Here is a 26,490-nt window from a genome sequence, read left to right on the forward strand (position 1 = left end):
AAATGAAATTTTGCCATACAACAAAGTCCCATTTAAATTGTGCTACTGCATAACACAATGGTAAGTCTATTCAAGAAGATATTAGAAAACTTGTAGAATGGACTGTTAAGTGGCATATAATTTTTAACACAGATAAATATGAAATAACACACCAGTAGGAAAAAGAAGCTTGAAAAAGCATTAGAAAAGAAAACGGAGCTATGGATATAGGTGAACAGATTATTAAAAGCTGTATCACGGGTCAGCAGAAAAATTAAAAATACTATGACAAATAGCTCTATTTTTAAGAGGTGTAAAATTCAAAAGTAGTGAAGTGGTGCTAAATCCTGGTCAAATTGTATAGTACTGTGTACAGTTCTGATCTCTATACCATAAGGAGGACAATGGAACAACAGAGAAAGTGCAAGAAATACTTCTCATACCATTCTTATAAATAAGTGATCAGAATAATTGTAGAATATTGAGCACGTTGAGGCTTCGACAGAGGGATATGCGAATTTATGGTCTGCAAGTACTTAGTCTTTAAATACAATGTGTGGGGGTGGTTTGGCTGATTATTTCCATTGATCGTAGACGCTGCATGTATCCTGCCTACATGTCTTGTACATTTGGTATAATCATTTATTTAAAAGCACTCCTGTGGTTAAAATGAACGACTCTACTGGCCACATTGGCACTATAAAAATAGGATACTCAGTGGGGAACTGTGGAACACAGATTTTGTTACAAAGAAGAAAGAGTTAATAATTTATGATTTGAAGAAGCCATGAGTGTTATTAACACTTTCCTCTGAATTCTGAACTCCATAATTCCCAAATACACAGTTTATTTGATCCTCATTAAAAAAAGAGATCAAAGCTATTGCAACAAAGCACTCACCTCTCACCTGATTTTCAACAATCAGGATCAAGGAGGGCAAAAATATTCAGGACACAGTTTTTTTAAGAGGCCCAAATGCAAGGAAATAAAAGAATTGAGACAACTAACAAGAGGTTGCAATTATATAGTAATCAGAACATAATAAAACTTGCCAAGTTGTTTCAAATGGACATTATAAAGAAAATTTGATCCCCAGTCATATAGAGCAATATTTGAGAAGTTGGTCAAAATCTTGGTCAAAGTAGTAAGTTTCAAGGGATGTATTTCAGAAGCAAAGGGAGAGCATAACGAGGAGGGGTTTAAGGAGTAAATTCCAGAGATTAGGACCCAATCAGTTGAAGGCACAGTCACCAATGGAGAACTAAAATTTAGTATGCACAAGAGGTCAGACTTAGAGGAATGCATATTTACGTCAGAGGGTTGTGGGAGAAATAGGGAGAAACAATTTTATAAGTAAGAACTAGAATTTTATGATTGAGATATCGTTTGTCTTGAGATGTAAATCAGGGAGAACAACAGGATGAGTGAATAGGATTTAGACAACAAAAAGAGGCCACCATCTAATATGTCTGCACTGGTAGAAAAACAAGTCACCCAGCTTAATTCAACTTTCCAGCATTTGATCCACAGCCCTGTAAGTTACAGCACTTCCTAAATGAATAGAGGGTTTGAACTTCTACTATTGTTAGGATGTGTGTTCCAGACCAACACATGCTCTCAATTAAAAAACATTTTCCTTATCTCCTGTCTAATCTATTTCCCAATCACTTTATTCTATGGCCCGGAGTCACTGACCTCTCTGCAATGGCAAATAGGCCCTTCTCACTCATTCGAACCAAGTCCCTCACAATACTGAATGCCTCAATCAATTCTGCTCATAGCCTCTTTTGGTCAAAAGAGAAAAACCTCAATTTACCCAATCCAAGCCAACTGTGTACAGCTCCAACCATACTTGAAATGTTCAACATCATCCAGATCAAAACAGTTTACTTGATTAGCATACCATTCAGCACCTTCAACATTGTGACTGTGGTAAAGGGAGTCACAGTGGTAGCCATGTGAAGCATCTACAAGGTACATGCAGCAACTCATCTTGGCTCTTTGAACAGCACCCTCCAAACCCATGATATCCATTATCTAGAAGAAGAAGAGCTGCAAGCTGCCCTCCACGTCACACACCAGCCTGACTTGGAATTACTGCGGGAATTACTGCTAATTTCCACTGCCACTGGATCAAAATCCTAGAATTCCCTAACAGCATTGTGGGTGATCCTAGAACATGTGCACTGCATAGTTCAAAGGGACTGTTCATCACGGCCTTCTCGAAGGCCCTTAGGGAGGGGAAATAAATGTTGATTTAGCTAGCAATACTCAATATCCATGAATGGATAAAAATACCTTCCCCACAGTTGCATTTTCCAATCCTAGCAACATACTCATAAATCTCCTCTGTACTTTCTCCAGTACAATTAGATCATTTCTGTCACGATGTGACAAGAATTGCATACAGTATTCATGTTGTGGCTTAACTGATGATCCATACAGCTCTGCCATAACCTCCCTGCTCTTATATTCCATACTTTGACTCACAAAGTAAAGAATTTCACATGTCTTTTTAACCACTTTGTCAACCTGTCCTGTTACCTTTAGGGATCTGCAGACATTCAACCCAAGTTCTCTCATTTACTCTCCAACAGTATTCTCCCATTGATTGTGTATCACCTCTCGCCTTTCTTGACTTCAAGTGCATCACCTCAAACATCTCTGTTGTATTCCAGTTCCCACTCTTCTGTCCACCTGACCAATCCACTAATATTCTCCTGCAGTTGCAATTTATCCAAGCTATCAAGCTACTCCTAGATTTTTCAAGGATAGAATGTCAGACCCTAGCCAGGATTATGTTGAAATAGTTATGTCTACATGTAACACTGGCTTTCAGCAGCAGATTAATGCAACGATGAAAGTAGAAATAGTTATCTTATGATGACATAGAGGTGAGATTGCACGCTCATCTCGAGTTGCAATACTGATCCTAAATTTGTGAATACTTTAGTTGCTGAGCGTCATCGGTGAACATAAAAAATAACACTGTGTTCAGATTAATTCATCATGAGGTAAGATATAGATGAGAAATGGTAGGAACATCAAGGATAAATCCTTAGAAGGAAATCAGAAATAACAATCTGGAAACAGATAGAGAAAAACCATTGCAAGCAATGCTCAAGATGCAATTAGACAGGGAAACACTGAGTCAGACAATTGAAGTCCGACACAAATGCGCAACAGTGGAAAAGAGATAGAAGAGGATGGTATCATAAATCCTGTCAAAGGCTACAGACATGTGAGAATAAGTAACTTAACTTTGTCACAGCCACACAGGATACAGGATATCATCTGTAACCGTACAGAGTCAATTTTGGGGGCTGAAGCCTGATTGGATGGCTTATGGGTAAAATGGCCACAGATTTTGGAAACAGCAACATACTCATGGACTTTGAAAAAGAAAGAGAAATAACTGGAATAGGCTAATTAATGACAGTTTAGCTGAGAATATCTTTAAATTTTAATACTGAACATTCCTAAACATATTCCCCAAAGTATGCTCAGAATAAATGTGATGCAACTGAAAAAGGAAATAAAGAGGAAATCAACTTTCTATGTCGTGAAGAGCAAGGGGTCAATGAGACGAAAATAAGAAGTTAAAATGCATCAAAGTGCAAGTTAAAACAGCAAAGGGAGATCTAGAAACAAAACATATAACAGAAATTAACAGCAAAAAAAATTACAATAGGAGTAATAGGGCATTCTGAGAAGAAGGGACAACCTGAAAGATCCAAGTGAGCTTGAAATTGAGGACAACACAAGGTTGTAAACATGCTGAACAATTACTTTCTCCAAATGTTAGCAAAGGAAGTCATGAGCGACATTCCCTATCCAAACAGAAGAGAGTTCAGATTCCAGTGCCAACAAACTTTGAAAAGAAAGGCAAACAAAGGGGCAACTCAGACCATTGAATTATCTGCAAATAAACTGAGTCAGTTTACAATACGGCACAGTGAACTATTATGACAAATCCAAACTACATATTAGATACTGATATGAGTAGGAGGAGACAAGTTCAAATGTAGCTGAATAGCTGATCTGCTACCTTTTAAAGAATTCTCAACAATCAAAATGCATAGAAGAAAAGCTTCGGGGAGGATGCATATATATGGATGTGATAAAGTTAATACTGATTGAGTGTCACAAGTACAATGAGTGTGGTGATGTCAGGAGGACTGGCAGGGAGATTATTTAAGTTCATGAAGGAGCCAGATCTAAGTTAACGTCCTTTTATCAATCCCTGTAATAAGTACACCACATCCCTAGTAACATACAATAAGCTATATGTTGTCTACAACAGCAAACTTATCTAGTTAGACCACTTTGATGATCAACTTGAAGGGTTTGTACTATAAGCCCCCAATACTCAGAGGAGCAAATATGTAGAGAGATCTCAGATAGATTTAAGAATAATAGGGTTGGAGGAGGAGGGGATTTTAATTTTCCATACATTGACTGGGACTGCCAGAGTGTTATAGGCTTAGATAGTGCAGAATTTGTTAAATGTGTTCAAGAACATTTTCTTTATCAATATGTAAATATCTACTAGAGAAAGAGCAAGACTTGAACTTCTCTTGAGAAATAAAGCAGGGCAAGTGACTGAAGTGTTAGTAGGTGAACACTTTAGGACGAGTGATCATAATTCTGTTAGTTTTAAAATTATTATGGGAAAGGATAAGCCCACCATAAAAATCAAAGTTCTTAATTGGAATAAGGCAATTTTTAAATGGTACAAGAACTTTCAAAAGTTGACTGGAATAGACAGTTCACAGGTAAAGGGATGACTGACAAATGGGAGGCTTTCAAAATTGTGATACAGAGTTTAGAGGCATTATGTTCCTGTAGAGTGGAAGATAAGATTGGTAAGAGTAGAGAATAATGAATGCATAAAGATATGAAATTATGGTCAAGATTAATAGGTATAGACAAATGGGATCAAAGAATCTCTTGAAAAGTATAAAGTGTGTGTGGGCATTCTTAAGAGGAATATCAGGAAGGCAATGAAGGGATATGAGATAGCCTTGGCAAATAAGGTTTCAGGATAATCTGAAGAGATTCTACAAGTTCAATAAGCACAAAACAGCAACTACAGAGAGAAAAAGATCCCTTAAAGCAGAACAAGATTGTCTATGTTTTGAACCTCAAGTGACAGAACATATTGAATGAACATTTTGTGTTGAAGAAAATAAATAGAGTCTACAGAACTCAGGGAATAAATACTGATGTTTCAAAAACATCTTACAAAACAGGAAGGTCTTAGAAAACACAAAGATGGATAAATCTCTGGGAACCGATCAATGGGCCAAGGAGTGGCAGATGAAGTTTAATTTAGATATCTGTAAGGTGCTGCATTTTGAAAAGGCAAATCAGGGCAGGATTTCTACACTTAATGGTAAGGCCCTGGGGAGTGTTGCTGAACAAAAAGACCTTGGAGTGCAGGTTCTTTGGAAGTGGAGTTGCAGGTAGATAAGATACCGAAGAAGTCGTTTAGTATGCTTTCCCTAATTGGTCAGGGCACTGAGTATTGGAGTTACGAGGTCATGTTTGTGGCTGTACAGGGCTTTGGTTAGGCCTTTTTTGGAATATTATGTGCAATTCTAGTCTCCCTCCTATCAGAAGGATGTTGTGAAACTTGCAAGGGTTCAGAAAAAATTTACAAGGATGCTGCTGGGATAGAGGGTGTGAGCTATAGAGAGAGGCTGAATAGGCTCAGGCTGTTTGCCCTGGAGTGTTGGAAACCGAGGAGTAACCTTGCAGAAGTTTATAAAATCATGAAGGGCATGGATAGGGTGAAAAGACAAGTCTTTTCCTGGAGATGGAGGAATCCAGAACTAGAAGGCATAGGTTTAGGGTGAGAGAGGAAACATTTTAAATGGACCTAAAGGGCAACATTTTCATGTAGAGGTTTGTGCGAGTATGATGGAAGCTGGTACAATTACCACATTTAAAAGGCATCTGGATGGATACATGAATAGGAGGGGTTGAGAGCGATATGGGCCAAGTGCTGGCAAATGAGACTAGATTAGTTTAGGATATCTGATCAGCATGGACGAGTTGGACTGAAGCACCTGTTTCCATGTTGTACATCTCTATATCTCTAAGTGTATCCAAGGACAATGTGAGAAGTTAAGGAAGAAATTGTGAGGCCCATAGCAGAAATATTTGTATCATCTGTAACTACAAGTAAGGTGTTGGAGGATTGGAAAGTGTTGTACCTTTATTTAAGAAAGACTGTAAGGAGAAGCCTGGGAACTACAGACCTGTGAGCCTGACATTAGTGGTGGGTAAGTTGGAGATGATTCTGAAAGCTAGGATTTACATTCATCTGGAGAGACAAAGACTGATTAAGGATAATCAGCATGGTTTTGTGCAAGGAAAATCATGTCTCTCAAACTTGGGTTGACTTTTTTGAGGAAGTAATCAAAAAGATTATTAAGGGAAGAGTGGTAGATGTTGTTGACATGGACTTGAATAAATGTTTTGACAAGGTTCTGCTTGGCAAACTTATTAGTCAATGGGCCTAACTTTCTAATTCCAAGCCAGAAACTTTCAATGTTTTCCACAGTCAGAAACCTGGAAAATTAAGTGATTATCAGCTAGCTGCAAATGTGTTGCTGGTCAAAGCACAGCAGGTTAGGCAGCATCTCAGGAATAGAGAATTTGACGTTTCGAGCATAAGCCCTTCATCAGGAAGACACACATGAAGTGCAGATATATGGGGGAAGGATTTATACACATGGAATTATTGATTAATTGCAGAACTGAGAATGATAATTTTCTGTTAACCAAAGGTATTTGGGTTAGATATAGAATTAGGTCATGGATTAACTTTGATCTCAATGAATAGCAGAACAGTTACAAGAGACAAATAACTTCCCAATGTTTCAGTTGTTTAGAAAAAATGATCCACCTGTTCTGTGGCACAGTGGTTAGCATCAGGGACCTGGGTTCGATTCCAGCCTCAGGTGACTGTCCGTGCAGAATTTGCACATTCTCCCAGAGTCTGCATGAGTTTCCTCTGGGTGCTCCGGTTTCTTCCCACAATCCAAAGATGTGTAGGTTAGGTGGATTGGTCATGCTAAATTGCCCCTAGTGTTCAGGGATGTGTAGGTTAGGTGCATTAGTCAGGTGTAAATGTAGGGTAATGGGGTAGGGGAATGGGTTTGGGTGGGTTACTCTTCGTAGGGTTGATGTGGACTTGTTCTATGAGAAGATAAGAAAATAAATATTCAAAGGCAACACTGAACTAACAAAGGCTAAGCCAGTGGAGGTAGCAATTAAAATATAATGACTCTACATATCTGGATATTGGCATCAGTAATTTAAGAGCAGAACAGAAAGCTTCTGTTGAGCACATTGCTGAAGTTGGGAAGTGGACAAAGAATGGAACACCACAATTTTAAATCATTCCTCTGCACAGAGTGAGGTCATTGCCAATTAAGACAAACAGTCACAAGAAGCAGAACAATGTTGATGAAATTGCTTTCCTAAATTAACAACCTGCATTTTATTACTTGCCTGAGGGACAGCTTGTACTTCTCCATTATCCAGCGTGCTTTATCTATCATTTGCACCCAAAGAGGCTCTTCATTCATTTGCTTCAACTCACACTTATAAGGAAGTCCTGTGTGAAAAAAAACACAAGTTCAATAATGGCTTTACATGCAACATATTGGAAAACATTACTCTAAATCTTCTATTAAGAATTTTGCCTAAATTAAACTAAGAGAGAATAACTACTTTGACAGGTATGTTAACTGAAATATAAATCTTGCCCAGATTTTTCAAAATTCGAATCACTGACTCAGTCAGCATTTATAGCCCATGCCAAATAGTCTTTGAGAAGTAGTGGTGAGCTCCCTTCTTGAACTCTGCAACTGACTTTGGGGGGGGCGGTAAATACACCCACAGCTCTATGAGTAAGCGATTTCCAGAATTTGACCCGATGAGAGCACCAAGTCAGGATAGTGTGTGGCTTGGAGGAGAACTTGAAGGTGACGTTTGCATTCACCTGCTGCCCTTTTGCCCTTCTAGGTAGTAGAGGTCATAGGATCTGAAGGTGGTGTTGTAGGAACTTTGGTGAATTTCGAGATGGAAGGAAACTAATATTAAAGTGGAGATGGGAACTTGCAAACATTACTGTAAACAAAATAACAGCAATATAGTAAATAATGTTGCTAAAACGTGATAAACCACCTGGACCAGATAATTTCCAAACTAATATCTCAGGAGAAGTAAGTGAGAACATTGCAGACAGCCTAACTATCAGCTTCCCAAATTCTCTTGAGGAATTGTGTATATAAGTTGGAAATCCACACATTTCATTTTGTTATTTAAGGAACTCAAGGAAAGTAAACCAAGGAATTACAGTATAGACCTGTCAACCTAAGAGCTGTTATCAGGAAATTACAAAGTCTATATTAAGAAGGGGCTGAAGATTTTCAGCCATTCAGAAAGTAAGCTGGATTTATAAAGAATAAGGCAAAACTGCCAAACATGGGAGTAGTTGCAATAGTGGACAGGACAGGTGTAAAAATAGTAATTATCTGGACTCCAAAAGATATTTGATAAAACTCCTCATAAAGAGAATGAGTTAATGTTGATGTTCTTGAAATCAAAGAAAAATTAGTGATACACAAAAAAGGGAGGCTTTCCATTCTATGAAAATTCAGGCCATAGATTCTATGCACAAAGATCATTAAATGTCATAATTAGGGACCTATTATAAACAAAAAAGCCTGATGGAATGTTCATCCTGAGGGCTAGATTAGCAGAGTTTAAAAGTGATCTTCTGGCATAACAAAATTCTGCTTAGATCATACTGAGAGTACTGTGATAAGGTCTGGGCCTTGCAGCTGACATATATATTGATCTCAGAGGGAGGGCAACATAGAATTTACCAGGATTATACCTGGATTTGAAAGATTACATGAACATGACTGTACTTCCTGGGATTTGAAGGTTGGGGGTGCTTTGATATAAATTGTCAAGTTATTAACAAGAATAGATGGGAGAAACTATATCCACTGGCTGGGGAGTATAGGACTAGAAGTATAATCTAAGAATTACAGTCAGATCTTCGACGATTGAAATTATTAAACAGTTCTTTAAATTATTAAAGAGTAGCAGAAAACTGAAACACACTGCCACAAATGTCAACTGATGCTAGACCAACTAATAATTTTAAATCTGGGACAGATTTAATTCAATCACAGGCATTAAGGGATATCAAGCACTAGCAGATCAGACATGATTTTATTCAACTGTGCAACAAGTTCAAGGGGCTAAGTGGTCCACTCCTGTTTTTGTGTGTCTAAAAGGTAAGTACAGAGGGCTGAGGGATCAAGCTTGAGTAGATACAACAAATCACTCTTGAAGCTTGGTGATGTGAGTGAAGATTTAAATACTGCTTAAATGTTTTGAGAATTTCTGACTTAACCACCTTTTCAGACAGGGAGTTCCAGATTTCCACCACCTCTTGGGTGAAAAATTCTCCTGAACTCTTCACTTAGCCTTCTATATCTTACCTTCGGGTGTAGCTTTGCTCGCTGAGCTGTAGGTTTGATATCCAGACGTTTCATTACCTGGCTAGGCAACATCATCAGTGGCGACCTCCAAGTGAAGTGAAGCTGTTGTCTCCTGCTTTCTATTTATATGTTTGCCCTGGATGGGGTTCCTGGGGTTTGTGGTGATGTCATTTCCTGTTTGTTTTCTATGGGGTTGATAGATGGTATCTAGATCTATGTGTTTGATTATGGCATTGTGGTTGGAGTGCCAGGCCTCGAGGAATTCTCTGGCATGTCTTTGCTTAGCCTGTCCCAGGATAGATGTGTTGTCCCAGTCGAATTGGTGGTTTTTTTTCATCCATGTGTAGGGTAAAGACATGCCAGAGAATTCCTCAAGGCCTGGCACTTCAACCTCAACGCCATAAACAAACACATAGTTCTAGATACCATCTATCAACCCCTCAGAAAATAACAGGAAATGACATCACCAGGAACCCCATCCAAGACAAACATAGAAATAGAAAGCAGGAGACAACAGCTTTGCTTCACTTGGAGGTCGCAACTGATGATGTTACCTAGCCAGGTAATGAAATGTCTGGATATCAAACCTACAGCTCAGCGAGCAAAGCTACACCCTAAACCTCAACCTGAGCTACAAACCTTCACAAACCTCACATCTTTCCTTAGATTATGGGCCTTGAATAATAATTCCTCTACTAATGAGAAAGTGCCTTCCTTTCCACTCCATTTCTGTTGCTCATAATCCTATAGTCCTCTCTCAGGCCCCCTCTCAACCTTCACTTCTCCAAGGAAAACAGTCCCAGCTTAATCAGTCTTTTCTCAGTGCTCATAACTTCCAGCCAGGCAGTATCCTGATAAAGCTCCTCTGCACCTTCTCTACTGCAAGCACATCCTTCTTTTTACATGGCAACCAGAACTGAATGCAGTACTCCACTTGTGACCTAACCAGCATTTTATACCAGAGTCCCAGCATATCCCTGATCTCTTGCATTAGATGCCTCAGCTAATATGGGCAGGTATCCCATGTGTTTTCCTAAATACCTATCCACCTCCCATGATAGCTTCAGGAATCCATGGATATGTACACCAAGGTTCAGTACTTTCAGGAGTCCTCCCAATTCATTGCCTGGTTTGCCTTGTTAGCCCTCTTACTACCTCACACTGTCCTGTGTTGAATTCCGCCCACCTGAGCAGTCTGTTGATAACCTCCTGCAGATTAAGACTATCCTCCTCACTATTTAACACTACTAATTTTCATGTTATTTCCTGTGGAATCTCATGGACGTAAAGATAGACTTCCAATTACAAAAGCATCCCTCTACAATAACCCTCTGCTTTCTGTCCTCTGGGCCAATTGTGGATTAAATGTGCCATTTTGTCATGGATTCCATGGGCCCTTAATTTCTCTACCAATCTGCCATGAGGGACCTTATTAGAAGCCTTGTTAAAGTCCATGTGGGCCACATCAAATGCTTACCTTCAGCAACCCTCCTGGTTACCTTCTCAAAAAGTTTGATCAAAGCAACAAAGGCCACAAATCAATAACACACTTTCAAGTCAATAGGTAAGATCTCAAAGCCATCATGGGCTCGTGTTTGCAAGATAGCAAGGGTATGTCCTGAATATTGAGATGTACATAGCATTCAAGAAAAATAGGAAGTTAAATTAAGGTGGAGGAGCAGCAATTTTAATCAAATACAGCATTAGTGCAATAGTTGTAAGAAGATCTTAATTCAAGTGATCAAGGTGTAGAATTGGTTTTGGTGGAGATGAAGAATAGCTGGGGAAATGTCTAAAGGTCCCCTAATAGTAACCACAATGTATGACAAGATATACAAGAAAAAGTACTAACTGTTTGTGATAAATAGATGGCAATAATATTGGAATTGAAAAATGTGTTGCTGGAAAAGTGCAGCAGGTCAGGCAGCATCCAAGGAGCAGGAGAATAATATTGGAATGTACATTTAAATAAGGTAAATCTGATTGATAACACTAGCATGGAATAGTAACCAGTTGTCATGATGGTTTTTTTGGAGCAACATGTTCTGGAATCAACCAGATTTTGGTACTGTGCAATAAGACAGGATTAATTAATGACCTCCTTATAAAGGCACCTATAGGCATCAGTGACCACAATAAGATTGAATTTTATAATCAGTTTGAAAGGGAGAAGACTGGGTCTAAGACTAATATTTTAAACTTTAAGGGCAACCATGTTGGCATGAAAGCAGAGTTACCTGAAGTGAACTGCCATACTAAGATAGGACATAGGTCAATAGAGAAGCAGTGGTAAACATTTAAGGGGATATCTCAAAATTCTCAGAATAAGAATATTCCTACAGCAAAGCAAAAATCCAAAGCGTGGACCCACATCCTGTGGTTAACTAAAGTAGTTCAGAAAAGCATCAAAGTTGAGGAAAAAAATATAAATGCGTAAAAATAAGTGACAACTGAGATGATTGGTCAAAATGTAAAAAGACCAGGATGACTACAAAGGTTAATCAAACGCAAGAAATGAAAGTATGACAGAGAACTAGCTAGGGATGTAAAAACAGATAATAAATATTGTTCTAGTTATCTAAACAGGAAAAGAGTAAGCATAGTGAGTGTTGGTCCTTCAGGGGGCGAGAATAGGATTGTAGATTATAAAGAAATGACAGATGAAATGAACAAATTTTGCTTCTGTCTTTATCAAATAGAATAAACATCCCAGTAATAGCTGTAAAAGAGAAGGGGGAAGGAAGTGAGGAACTTGGTAAAATTACAATCATTGAGGAAGCAGCTGAACAAACTGATAGAGCTGTATGCTAACATATCCCTGGGTCCTGAAGGACTTCATCCTAGATTTTTTTAAAAGAGGTGGCTTATGGGGTAGTAGATTCATTAGCATTAATTTTCCAAAATTAGCTGGACACTGGAAAGTAGTATCCTTTCTATTCAAAAAGGAGGGAGGGAAGCAGAACGAAGGAAACTAAGTAGCTTAATATCTATCACTGGAAGGTGTTAAGGAGGTTATAACTGGACACTAGGAAAAATCCAAGGTAATCAGAAAGTCTCAGCATAGTTTTGAGGAAGGGAAATCATGGTTGTGCATAAAAGGATATTGTGCAAAGTATAAAACATGTACAGAAGAGGACACAGAAGTTTGTAGACTGACATTGATAGCTTGAGTGAATGGGCAAAAATCTGACAGATGGAATATAACATAGGAAAAAGTGAAACTGTTCACTGTGACAGGAAAAATATTCTCTAGAAGAAGGACAATTTCAAAATGTTGACATGCACAGGAATCTAGGTATCCTCATGCTTGACTCACAAAAGATTAGTGTACATATACAACAACTAATTAAGATGGCTAATGGAATACGCCCCTTCATTATGAAAGGCGTTGAACAAAAAAGTAATAATGTTATGCTTCAGTTGTAAAGGGCATTTGTGGGACCACATCGCAATTACAGAATCTAATTTTGGTCTCTTTATTTAAGGATGACTGAAAATGCATGGGGCAGCAGGAGAGGGAAGCACTCACAGGAGGTTTATTAGATTGATACCCAGCTATGAGGAATATTGGACAGTCTGGCTTGTTTTCAGTGGAGCCTAGAAGAGGGAGACTTGATTCAAGTACATAAGAATCTGAACAGTTCAACAAGGCAGAGGTGGAAATATTGTTCCCTCCTGTGGGTAAATCCAGAACTCAGAGTATGGTGTAACATCAAGCGTAATCTTTTTAGGGTAGAGATGAGGAGTTTTTTTTTTCTCTCTCAGGTAGTTGTGCAAATTTAGAACTTTGTTAGATTCAATACGATCTTATGGAATGGTTCTAGGGGCAAAATGACCTACATCTGCTTCAAATTCCCAGGTCCCTGTGCTCAGAGAAAATAGGAATTCAGTGTTTGCATTAGGTCCAGATTGAAATATTCCAGTGGAGGGAGAGGACGAAGAATAAAAGGGAAGACCAAATGTTGGCTTGCCTGCCTGACAAACATTAGGTAGAAAGTTTTCAGATACCAGTACTTACGGAAATGGCCATCTGTGCTGAGTTCATCACTAACTATAAGACATGTCACCTGGGAATAAGGTAAGGAGTTAGTTCTATTGTATGGACTGATGATCATCCCAACGAACTGAGCTCCTCCACGTGAAAAGTAATTCTGAAATCAATTGAAACTAGTAATCAGATTTGTGAATAAAAAATTGGAGTTTTTTTTTGTTCTATACATTCATATATGGAATATTAGGAAGAGAGCTTGATGAATAACAATGACTGCTCAAATCATTAATTCAAGCTTGAATTGCTTGAATATTCATCTTGTTGCACATTCACATCACAAACCATCTCAGAGAAATATACAGCACAGAAACAGATCCTTCGGCCCAACTCGTCTGTGCCGACCAGATATCCTAAACTAATCTAGTCCCGTTTGCTAAAATTTGGCCCATATCCCTCATTTACCCATCCAAAACCTTTTATATGTTTAGATCAAAGTGGTGCTAGAAAAGCATAGCAGGTCAGGCAGCAGCTGAGGAGCAGGAAAATTGATGTTTCGGGTAGCCTCCAGGCTGGAAAGATTAAAATGGGATGGGGAAACTGGGGAGAAGGTAGCAAAGAGTACCTTCCCCCATAAAATCTGATTGAAGATTTGTACCTTCCCCCATCCTCCTCTCTGACCTATCACCTCCATTCCCATCCCCATTCACCTTTTGTACTCTTTGCTATATTCTCCCCAGCAACCCTCCCCCCCCCCCCCGACCCCATTTATCTCTCCATCCAGGAGGCTCCCTGCCTCTATTCCTGATGAAGGGCTTTTGCCCGAAATGTCGATTTTCCAGCTCCTCGGATGCACGCTCTGATCTAAATTCTGGTTCCCAGCATCTGCAGTCTTCACTTTTGCCTTTTATAGGTTGCAATTGTACCAGCCTCCACTACTTCTTCTGGCAGCTCATTCCATACGTGCACCACCTTTAGGTCCTTCCCCTCTCACCTTAAACCTATGTCTTCTAGCTTTGGACTCCCTTGTCCTGGGAAAAGACTTTGTCTATTTATCCTATCCATGCCCCTCATAATTTTGTAAACCTCTAGAAGGTCACCCCTCAGCCTCCGATGCTCCAGGGAAAACAGCCCCAGCCTGTTCAGCCTCTCCCTATAACTCAAACCCATCAACCCTGGCAACATCCTTGTAAATCTTTTCTGAACCCTTTCAAGTTTCACAACATCTTTCCGATAAGAAGGAGACCAGAACTGCACTCAATATTCCAAAAGTGGCCTAACCAATGTCCTGTACAGCTGCAACATGACCTCCCAAACTCCTGTACTCAATACTCTGTCCAATCAAAGAAAGCAACCAAACGCCTTCTTCACTATCCTATCTACCTGCAACTCCACTTTCAAGGAGCTATGAACCTGCACTCCAAGGTCTCTTTGTTCAGCAACACTCCCAGGACCTTACCATTCAGCGTACAAGTCCTGCTCTGACTTGCCTTTCTAAAATGCAGCATTTTACATTTATCTAAATTAAACTCCATCTGCCACTCCTCAACTCAATGGCCTATCTGATCAAGATCCTGCTGCACTCTGAGGTAACGTTCTTGGCTGTCCGCTATACCTTCAACTTTAGTGTCTCAGGGTGGAAAATAATTTGAGAACCAGATGCAATACCAAACAGAAATGACTAGCTTGACTTTTGATACTGGCACAAGTGCAGCTGAAGTGCAGCTGCAGTTATTAGAAGGAGGTTTCCCTAACCTTGGCTAATTTTGTAGAATCAGGATAATTTCAATAATTTTTGGCAAGTTGTGTGTCTTGTACCTGACAGTACAGACTCAGAAGGTGCAGAAAGTGGCTGTGGTTGGTTTCAGGAGCCTATTGCAGTATTGAAATTAAAATATTAAAAAACAAATTCTGGCACGGCCATTGGTTGGGCAATTGACCGCCTAATGATCAATGACCCCTCCAGTTCTTACAATGCTAGTTGTCAAAGGTGAACGTGGCATAAAGAAGCCAGTCAGTTGGTCCTCCTCCCTTGTGTAGTCTTTTCCTGTTACTTGAAACATAATTCCTGAGCAAACATTTTCCCCTTTTTGTATGCGATTCACTGCACTTACCTGATATTGAGCATTTCAAGTACCCTTGCATTAATTTTTAAAAATGCCTAAACAAGTTTTAAGTTGGAGTGTTTTCTGTAGATGTGTGCTTTGATTTTCCATTCACCAAAGATCCCAAAATGCCTACAGTTGCAAAGACACTAATACATCAATGAACTAAAACCATTTGAATGCAATAATGTACCCATCAATATCTGTCAGGGAATAGCACAGGTGATCTATGAAAGCTCTGTTTACTCCATGAGTTTTACTTCATTTAAAAGAAAATTGTAGTGTAGTCTATTTACCTAATGGAGCAGTAAATCTTTCCAACACTGCTCATATTTCAGAATACCTTATTAGCTCATTCACTAGTAATAATCTTGGATGTTAAAATTCTTTCCTTATAATTGATCCCCACTAAGAATAAATGATAATTCATTCCATAATTGTCTCTTCATAATCAGGATCTGGACAGAAATGAAAGATGCACTTAAACTATTTTTCTTTAAGTCTCTGAGAAGAAAGTAGAATTTTATAAATTCTGGAACTTTGCGGCATTTATACCTGGTATTTAGCCTGGGTGTCAATGTCTCTTAAGGATGGATTAGGATCAAATGCAGGATGGGAATGGTACCATCCAACAATGCTATACCCTCTTCCAGCTAGGGCTTCGGATGCCTGTGTTTGTGACACTGGGTCCATCTCACATTGTAATCCTGTGCTTAAGCTGTTACATGGCTCTGCGACACAGATCTGTAAACAGGAAATAATCTTTCACTGAAGATATTGATTTTCACAAGCGTGTCAAAATAATTTTCCTATCATTAGGGCAGTGTTTTGCAAACATTCTCTATTAATTCAACATTCCTATTTCAGCCATTATTTAAATGTTTCCATTCATTCACCACACATTTTATCATTTGAATTTTAAGAAATATCATACATCCATTTGATTTTTTTTGCCAAGTTTAATAATCTTTTACAACTGTGATAATACAGCTGTTTTAAAATGACTTACAAAGTTAAAATAAACCTGAACATGCTAACTTATTTCTCAGGCAATTAAAGAAAAGGGATGACCACGGAGGTTAAAACAAATCCAAAATTCCAATTACCTCTAATATTTTCTTTCCCGATGAATATCGCCCACCTAACAAGCCAATCACTTCTGCCATTGACACATGGGCATGCTAAACATGGAGGATATAAGAATATTACTTCAAACAAAACACAAACTCATGCATTCAACAAATTACTCTGCATCTATGATATTCTGGTTATAACAAGTACAAAAGTATTGGGCTCAATTTTATGCCCCCCCTCCGAAAAGCCGGATGAATGGGAATAAGTAAAATCCAGCAAATTTCTTCTCACTAGCCTACTGCCCATTCCGGATCTGCCTTTGGATTATACAAGACTTTAGTAAACCACCTCAGCTATTTCACCCATTGCATTGGTTTGTTTTGGGGACTTCCTTTGAGCATCCTCTGGACATACTTCCTTCGCAAGATCATTCTCCAATCAATTGCCTCTTGAATATAGTTACCCACTATCTCACGTCTTTACCAAGATCCTCAACTTACTTAAGATTCTCAGCATGGTGGCCCCACTTGTAGTCCAAGACCAGTACACAGGCTGCAGATCCACTCACCATGCCGACTTAGAAACACATCACTGTTTCTCAAGAGTTGCTGGGTCAAAATCCCAGAACTCTCTACCGAAAAGCTTTAGGGATGTTACTACAAATGAACTGTAGTGACTCAAGAGACAGCTCATCACTATTTTTTCAAGGGCAACTAAGGATAACATACAACCAAGCTCACATCACATGATTGATTTTCTTTTCTAAATGTCTATGAAGTATTTTATAAGACACCTTATTCCATATTCCCTTAAGAATAGAATCACCATTAGACAATATATTTGACTCTCAGGTAGCATCAATATTTGGCACAAATGTGTGAAGTCTTGCTAGGAGGACCATGCTGCTTCCTGTATATTGGACAACTTAAGCTTGTACTTGCATTTGCACTATTAAGATCTGTCTTATAAAAGTTTCATTCTTTAGCTTGGTTCTCAAAACATAATGAAATATTACATTTTGTAGATGAAGATGATATGTACTGAAGATTTGCCTTCAAATTTCAAAGATTGATGTTTCTCTGTTATTACACAACTTATTTATTACACTCAACAGGCTCAAATTTAACACATTAAAAGCAGAGATACAAATTTTAAGCAACTTTAAAAAATCAAAATCTTATTGTGCATTGCACTGATTTTTTAGGATACACACATTGGTATGCTTTTACGTTTTTAACACGTTAAAATTTTCCACAGTCCTGTTGAATTTATTAATCACTTCTGGCAAGAATAGATTCAGCTATTATTCTAGGCAATATAACTTCCATTCCAATAGGCAATATAACTTCCATTCCAATGTTAACAATTTCATGGTAGCAGTCATGTGCACCTCTATTATATGGAGAAAAACGAATGCTCCTTTTTCTTACCATATCCATCACTAGCAATGCCTCTGAAGCTACCTTCACCTGAAATGGCTCCTGAAATGAAAACACTATTTACCAACAAGCATACAACAATTTTAAAAATAGAACACAACAAAGTAAAATCATCTTTATCTGAAGAAGATAGATAAGATTCTTACTGGTTTCTCTTCACTGAAGCAGTGACACGGGATAAGCTGGAAAGGGTCAAAAGAGCTACGGAGAGCAAATGAGGCAAATAATTAAATCATCAAAGGCATAAACAACAGTGAGGTGGGGCAAATCAACTTTTACGTAAGTCTTCTCTTGCTTCAGATTTTAAGAAATACTAGGGTTTTGTTTTAATGACTGAGCAGCTAACCAGAAGAATAGCCGACTACCCATTTCTTTGAGGGGAAACAATGTCAATCCCCATTCTCAGAACTGGACACCCTGAATGGCCATCCCAATGAAGTTTGCTGCCTCCAAGCTAGGAAAAAGACAAATACCAGAAGGGTGGTGAGGAAGGGGCAGTGATCATGGGAATAGTAGAAAGCTGACATAGCAGTTGCCACAGCCAAAATTACTCTTAACCAACATGAACAGCTTCCTTGTCTGGCCTCACTTGAACAAAACCAACATGCAACTTTTTGGTCATCTTCTGCCCCATTATCAGGCCTTAGTAAATGCAGCATCTTCCATAGATAATTGAGCCAGAAGACATTTAGAACAAATTAGATATTTGAATTCACTGAAGCTCAGTCTGAATCAGCTGAGCTACTTATTTTAACTCTGCTATTTTTTTGTTTCCCCAAGTAAATGGATTTAAACTGGTGATATCGTTTGTTAACTTTTACTGCTTCAATTCAAATGCTTGAACAGAAATGACCACATTTTTCTAACATTAAGTGGGTTCCGAAACAAAAAAAACATGCTTACTATGGTTGTTCCTGGTACAGGTACTGTAGAGTCATAGCGATGTACAGCATGGAAACAGACCCTTCAGTCCAAACCGTCCATACTGACCAGATATCCCAACCCAATCTAATTCCATCTGCCAGTACCTGGTCCATATCCCTCCAAACCTTTCCTTTTCATATACCCATCCAAATGCCTCTTAAATGTTGCAATTGTACCAGCCTCCACCACTTCTTCTGACAGCTCATCTTGCAGCTTTGGTTAAATGGAAAACCCTCCCCATTTTTAACTACCTATAAGAGTTGAACAACAATTTCAAATATTTCATAATTGATCACAGGAATGGAATCTCAGCTGCAAAGATACTCACAGCCTGAGAAATCTTCCTACCAAACTGCAAGGAAACACCAAGTATATGGTATTTCACATGCTTTTAAAATTTTAATGTAGCCAATGTATCCTGGAAGAAACAGAGACTGTCTCTCATGCTTGACAGCTGACAATAGTAGTTCAAAGTTTGTGCGAAGATTTGTAGTTCAGGTGCTCGTTGTTGTGGTTCTGTTCGAGTTTTTTGTTGCAAACGTTTCGTCCCCTTTCTAAGTGACATCCTCAGTGCTTGGCAGCCTCCTGTGAAGCGCTTCTGTGCTGATTCCTCCGGCATTAGAATGCAACAAATGCATTAGATTGCAACAAAAACTCCCAGCTCAGCGAAGAGAATGACAACAATGACAACAGTAGTAGTTAATTTGTGTCAAATCACCTGTCTATTTTACACAGGTGATCTGTACTCTTGAGAAACAGTGGTAGCTTCCCTTCCTCTGGGACGGAAGACCCAGTTTCAAGTCTCACTTTCTCTCGAAGTGTATTATAACATGTTTAAATGCAGTAATTAAAAATATCCACAGAAACACAATACAAAATCAAGCTTAACATATAAGAAGCAAATATTATGCTCACGTTTTCACAAATCGATTTCTTAGTGTGGCAATTTATTTAAAAAATCACGTGAGTATAGTTCATGAAGAGTTTGTACCTCTTCGACTGGCGAGGGCCTCTTACTGGTTTTGGAGGTTTGTTCAACTCTTCCTCCTGCCTCCTGGCCATTTCTTCTGCCGTGATATGCTAGAAGTTCATAAATTATATTAAAATTATCCAGAGATATTTGCTATCTGAAGCTAACAGTTAAGCAGTCAGCCTAGCAAGGAAACATGTGGCATAGTTGATTAGTCATTCTCAAATATTTGCATCTATGGACCCCACCGAGATCCTGCAGCCCACTCACAGTTCTATCCCACCTGCATTCATTCACTGCTGCACAAAGACAAATTAAAAATGATGAAAGGTGATGAAAACATTAAATATTTTGTTGTTTTTTTGCTTCTAAACGCAATAAGTCTATGTGCATTGATTTTTTTGAAAATCAAGTATTACAAGTGTATAAATGTCAGTAAAAATTCACAGACATTTTCATTTTATAAAAATTAGCATGACAGAACATTCCCATGTTATAAAATCATCACCACAAATGTCTGAAAAACTAATACATATCATATTTATATTAATCAAACAAAATCGGGGGGGGAGATCCAAGATGGCGGCGACTCAGCAAGTCTGAGTCTACAGAGCCCTTCCCAAAACCTGGGAAAAGTGGGTTTCCTGCCCCCACCACACTTGCCAAACCACCCAAAAAATTTCTTTAATCTTAATTAGCTGCTGAATATTATATTTAAACAGTCTAATACTGAGTAGATAATGAGTAAATCAAAGGGACCCCGCAGCTCTCAGAAAACAAAGACCCCTCCCCCACCCTCCTCTCCTCCGGCTGCAGCTGATGTAAAAACAGGCCTTATAGAGATGATTGCTAGATTGGAATCGACACTCGTCAATTTCATCACAGAATCCCGACAGAGATGGAATGCATTCGAAGAAAAGCTGCAGAAACAGAATCACTCTATCGGAGAATTGCAGGGCCGAGTGGAGGGGGCGGAACTAAAGGCCACGACCTCCGAGGCTGCAGCACAAACAGCTGCAGAACAGGTGCGAGCTCTGGAGCAGAGAATCAAGGCCTTTGAAATCTACATGGATGATATTGACAACAGAAATCGGAGAAAGAATATTCGGTTGCTGGGCCTTCAAGAACAAGAAGGGAAAGGACAGTTAGCAGCATTTCTGGAGCGATGGCTGCCCCAGCTTTTAAACCTGGGGGCTGAAACTGACCGGGTAAGGGTGGAGTGGGCCTACCGGGTCGCAGCACGCAGATCTGGCCCAGACCAGCGCCCACGCCCGGTCCTGTTCCGGCTGCAGAGTTATAGGGAGAGGCAGATACTCCTGGATGCCTCCAGAAAGCTTGGAAAGGATCCTAAAGCTATGATTCATGAAGGATCCAAGATTATGTTATTTCAGGACTTCTCCCCGGCTTTGGCACGAAGAAGGAAGGCGTTTGATGAGGTGAAGAAATGTTTAAGGGACTTAGATATTCAATACACCTTACGCTACCCAGCGACGTTATGCTTTACCCACGAAGGATCCGAGTATAATTTTAGATCATCGGAAGAGGCCAAGAAACTTTTAGACTCGGTTAAATAAATCGTAAGAGACAATTTATTTTGGCTTGCCTCTCCCACACTCCGTGGGGAGAAATGGATACTTTATTCTACTTTACTTTTGCCTCTGGGAGCGGGGTTGTCTTCCTTGCCATGTTATTATACTTAACTGTAATCTGTTGGAGTTGTAATTTTATAGTTATGTGTGTTTGTACGTGGCATTGATGCTAGCAGATATACTCAGGTATGGGTGGGGAGGGGTGGGGGTGCGGCGCTCACTGTTAACTCTAGCTCGGTATTATATCTAAATCCTATTAAGGAGCGCCCGGGTTGAGGGTGGGACACTGTTTGGGAGAGGATATGATGGAACGTTGGAAAGGTAGTAAGGCCCCCTGAGAACAAGGGGGAAGATCTCCATTCAAACATGTTTAATTTTTTTTTGTTCTTATTGTTTGGAAATAACTTCCTTTTTATCATACTGTTATGAGTGTATTAGAGAACATTTTCTCTTATTTGAAGGATGTAAGCGACTCAACTATACACTCTGGATGATTGTGGATTAGTTGAATTTTGATGATTATATATTTAAGATCTATTTTTATATTAATGTTTGTGCTTGAAAATTCTGCTTATTTTTGTAAATTTGTCAAAATGTTAAATTCCCAATAAAAAATATCTATAAAAAAAAAACAAAATCGGGGATGGGGCATGGGATGGTCTTCGAAAGGTTGGTGTAGACTCAATGGGTCAAATAGTCTGCTTCCACACTGCTGGGATTGTATTTTATGAGTTGAAAGTGTGAGAGATTTAAGTCAAGAGTATAATATCAAGAAACTCTAATAAAAGTGAAATCAATGGGGACCACTGCAAATTATGGCAAAATACTCCAGTATTTTAAGTTATACCGAGCACAATGAAAAATGTTTGTTCTTATTGCAGAGCAACTATTTCAAAATCAAGACATTGATGGAAGAGTTCTCAGTGCAGATGGTCTCCTACACACAACCACCGCATTAATGATTTCCCTTTCATAAAGTCAGAAGTGGTAATGTTCACTAATGTATATAGTATTCAATTCTGTACATTCAGATATTCAGACATTCATGCCAGCATGCATCCATATAGGGACAACCTTCAAGCTTGGGCTGAGAAGTGACAAGTAACACTCATATTAACTAAGTGCTTGACTATCTTCAGAAAGGCAGAGAATATAACCACTTCCTCATGACCTTCAATGATACCAATACCGAAATGCACCACTATCAAGGTCCTGAGTGCATCACCATTAATTATAGATTACATTAGATTAGATACCCTACAGTGTGGAAACAAGCCCTTTGGTTCAGCATGTCCACACCAACCCTCCAAAGTGTAACCCACTCAGACCCATTCCCTACCCCAACTAATGCACCTAACACTATGGGCTATTTAGTATAGCCAATTCACCTAACCTGCACATCTTTGGATTGTGGGTGGAAACCGGAGCACCCAGAGGAGAACGTGCAAACTCCACACAGATAGTCACTCAAGGCTGGAATCGAACCTGGGTCCCTGGCGCTGTGCTAATCACTGAGCCACTGTGCCGCCCCAGAAACTGAACCAGTTGTATCAACATTCTGGTTACAAGAGCATGTCAGAGACTAGGTATACAGTTGCAAGTTATTTACTTCCTGACTTCCCAAAGCCTTTCCACTATTTAGAAGGCAGGAATATGATGGAAAATTGTCCATTGCTTGGATAAGCACAGCTCTAATGGCAATTAGGCAGCTTAAAAACACCATTCTGAATAAAGGTGGTCCCTTGACGTACTCTATTCACCATCTTAAAACATCCATGCCCTCTACTTTCAGGGATACTGTCATGTTTACTACTAACAAAATGCACTGCAGAAACTTACCAATATTTCTTTGACAGAACCTCCCAAATACACAACCTCTGTCTAATTAGCAGACATTGGGTAACCTCATCACTGAGAAGTTCCCCTCCCAATTCACAAACCATCCTGATTAACGACTATAATCACTGTTCATCCACCACTGCAGTACGGTCAAAAGCTTAAACCTCCCTTCACAAAAGTACCATGAGAGTACACACACCAAACTGACTGGAGCAGTTCAAGAAGGTTACCTATCATTAGCTTCTCACGGATGGGGAATAATCCTGGCTTGACTAGCAACTTCCACATTCCATAAACCAATAAAAATAATCACAATTATCTTCCTGTCTATCAGGTGAGACCCCAACTACTGTATAGATTTGTTGGTCAGGTGTCTGCTGGGTCTTCTTGATGCCTTCCTGAGCTGGATAGTGCTTACATGTTAAAGGCAGCATCTTTCATTTCTGTTCTGCAATCAGTGCTAGCATTCATGTTTGGAAAATGGTTGGGACAAGTTCACAAGGCAAGTAGTTCTGGCAAAGTCTGAACTGAGTCTCAGCCAGTAGCTTATTGGCAAGAAACTACCATCAGCTCCTCTATCACTTTACAGATGAGTTAGACCTATCCCGCTCTTTGACAATAGGATTTGCAAGCCCAATTTTCCAAATTATCAACTGTATGCTTGTTTCATTGTTACACAGAGATAGCTTGTGTAGTCCTAGTCAGTATGGTGTGCAACTCCTCAATTTTACATGCTCTATGTTATATTCTCAGTAAAAAGCAGACCATTTTAATTATTTAGTATTGCGATGTAAAACTAAGCTTTTCTGACTTAATCTTATACTCAATATGATGGGCGGCATGGTGGCACAGTGGTTAGCACTGCTGCCTCACAACACCAGAGACCCGGGGTCATTTCCTGCCTGAGGCAACTGTCCGTGTTGAGTTTGCACATTCTCCCCATGTCAGCGTGGGTTTCCTCCGGGTGCTCCGGTTTCCTCCCACAGTTCAAAAAATGTGCAGGTTAGGTGAATTGGCCATGCTAAATTGCCCGTAGTGCTAGATGAAGGGATAAATGTAGGGGAATGGTCTGTGTGGGTTGCTGTTCGGAGGGTCGGTGTCGGCCGAAGGGCCTTTTTCCACACTAAGTAATCTAATCTAAATTATCAATAAAAGTGAACAGCCTAAAGATTTGAATCAAGCCAAAAGCAAAGTACTGCAGGTGTTGGAAACTTGGAAAAAAAATTAACTGCCAGAAATAATCAACTGACAATGTCTGTCGCGAGAATAAAAAAAAATTAGCATTTCAGGTCCATGTAACACTTTTGAACCAGTTGTAATAAAAGGTCACATCCTCTTCAGATCTGCACATATTTTCAGGATATTTTGTTATTATATCTGTTCTTACTGAGTGTTTGTTCAATCCACCTTTCATGAGACTGAAGTAGTACTTGTGCAAAATATTTGTACATCTGGTTCTGACCACATCTGTTAGGTTAAGTGAACATAGATTAAGTCAACATCAATAAAAATGTCAATCTGTTTACAAGAACAACTAATGTCCTCGTCCTAAGAGGTTACTTATAGCAGATCCCATTTTGTAACACAGCTGCCGAGAGCATCTATTCTTCTCATTTGTTGCCTGATTTTTCTATCATAATCCTCTGTTTTCAATCCTAAATATATTTTCTCTAAACTTTGGGTGATTTGGATATTTATTTCAAATTAGCCCTTTACTTCCTTCAAAATACAACAGTAACAAATAAATTTACTTATTTTGTACAGTTATAATATTCTGTAGTAACTAGCAAGTTGATGCAATAGTCCACTGCAATTTTTGGAGTAAGTTTTCTAAGACATTAACGTTGCTGTCAGAGTTTTGACTCCAAATACCTCGTAAGTCTGCCCCTCCAGATCCTTTGCATCACGCCAGTTACCCCAAGAGTCTCGCACACGCCGTCTTCTGGTACGCTTCAACAAATAGCAAAAAGCAGGGGATTGAGAGTTATCCAAAGCATTACCTATGCACAGACAATCATTTACAAAAAAATAGGTTTGCTGATAGTTTAAGGATACCTATTTTTCCCAAGAATACTGAAGTACTCTCGACACAAGCCTTTCTCCTTCAGCCTAAGGCTAATTGTATATTAATTGTGTGCAATCAAATGCAATCATTGTGCTTTACGTTTTTCACTTTGTCCTTACAAATGTTAAAAAAAAAAATCACACAACACCAGGTTATCGTCCAACAGGTTGAATTGGAAGCACACTAGCTTTCGGAGCGACGCTCCTTCATCAGGTCATAGTGGAGGGCTCAATCGTAACACAGAATTTATAGCAAAAATTTAGTGTGATGTAACTGAAATTATACATTGAAAAACTGATTGTCTGTTAAGCCTTTCATCTGTTAGAATACAGTGATAGTTTCACTTCTTTCATGTGTAAATCACAAAACCCTTTTTTTAAATTGCATTCTTGGGTTAGCTGTTAACAATGGTGATACCTAGACAACATGTTGTCTACCTACACCATTGTTAACAGCTAACCAGAGAATGCAACTTTTTAAAAAAAAAAGGGTTTTGTGATTTACACATGAAAGAAGTGAAACTATCACTGTATTCTAACAGATGAAAGACTTAACAGAATCAATTTTTCAATGTATAATTTCAGTTACATCACACTGCAAATTTTTGCTATAAATTCTGTGTTACGATCGAGCCCTCCACTATGACCTGATGAAGGAGCGTCACTCCGAAAGCTAGTGTGCTTCCAATTAAACCTGTTGGACTATAACCTGGTGTTGTGTGATTTTTAACTTTGTACACTCCACTCCAGCACGGGCATCTCCAAATCCTTAAAAATGGACAGGGACTGAAACTGTGCTTGTTGACTTAAGACATAGATTTTTAATCAGCATTCCCTCTAATTTTCTTCATGACTGCACTGGCCTCCAAGGTCCATGCACGGCAGTAACTTCCAGAAAATCAGCAACACTGTGATTGTACTTCACTGAGAGATAACTCATTAAAACCAAAACCAAGCAAAACAGGATAATATCTGGAATCTGACTTGTC

General features: G+C 39.1%; 1 protein-coding gene across 2 annotated transcripts in view; it reads right to left on the reverse strand.

Moving 5' to 3' along the window:
• The window catches only part of mysm1 (Myb-like, SWIRM and MPN domains 1), a 91,464-nt gene that overhangs the window by 14,982 nt on the left and 49,992 nt on the right, over positions 1–26,490 (reverse strand). For both annotated transcript variants that reach the window (XM_060830420.1, XM_060830418.1), the window contains 8 exons: positions 25,310–25,387; positions 20,031–20,119; positions 18,262–18,316; positions 18,107–18,157; positions 16,709–16,783; positions 16,158–16,346; positions 13,528–13,660; positions 7,501–7,606 (listed from right to left, as the gene is read on the reverse strand). In XM_060830420.1, the coding sequence (XP_060686403.1) occupies positions 7,501–7,606; positions 13,528–13,660; positions 16,158–16,346; positions 16,709–16,783; positions 18,107–18,157; positions 18,262–18,316; positions 20,031–20,119; positions 25,310–25,387 (776 nt within the window). The remainder of the gene's footprint in view (positions 1–7,500; positions 7,607–13,527; positions 13,661–16,157; positions 16,347–16,708; positions 16,784–18,106; positions 18,158–18,261; positions 18,317–20,030; positions 20,120–25,309; positions 25,388–26,490) is intronic.

This window comes from Hemiscyllium ocellatum, chromosome 9 (assembly GCF_020745735.1).
Source record: "Hemiscyllium ocellatum isolate sHemOce1 chromosome 9, sHemOce1.pat.X.cur, whole genome shotgun sequence".
Taxonomy (NCBI): Eukaryota; Metazoa; Chordata; class Chondrichthyes; order Orectolobiformes; family Hemiscylliidae; genus Hemiscyllium; species Hemiscyllium ocellatum.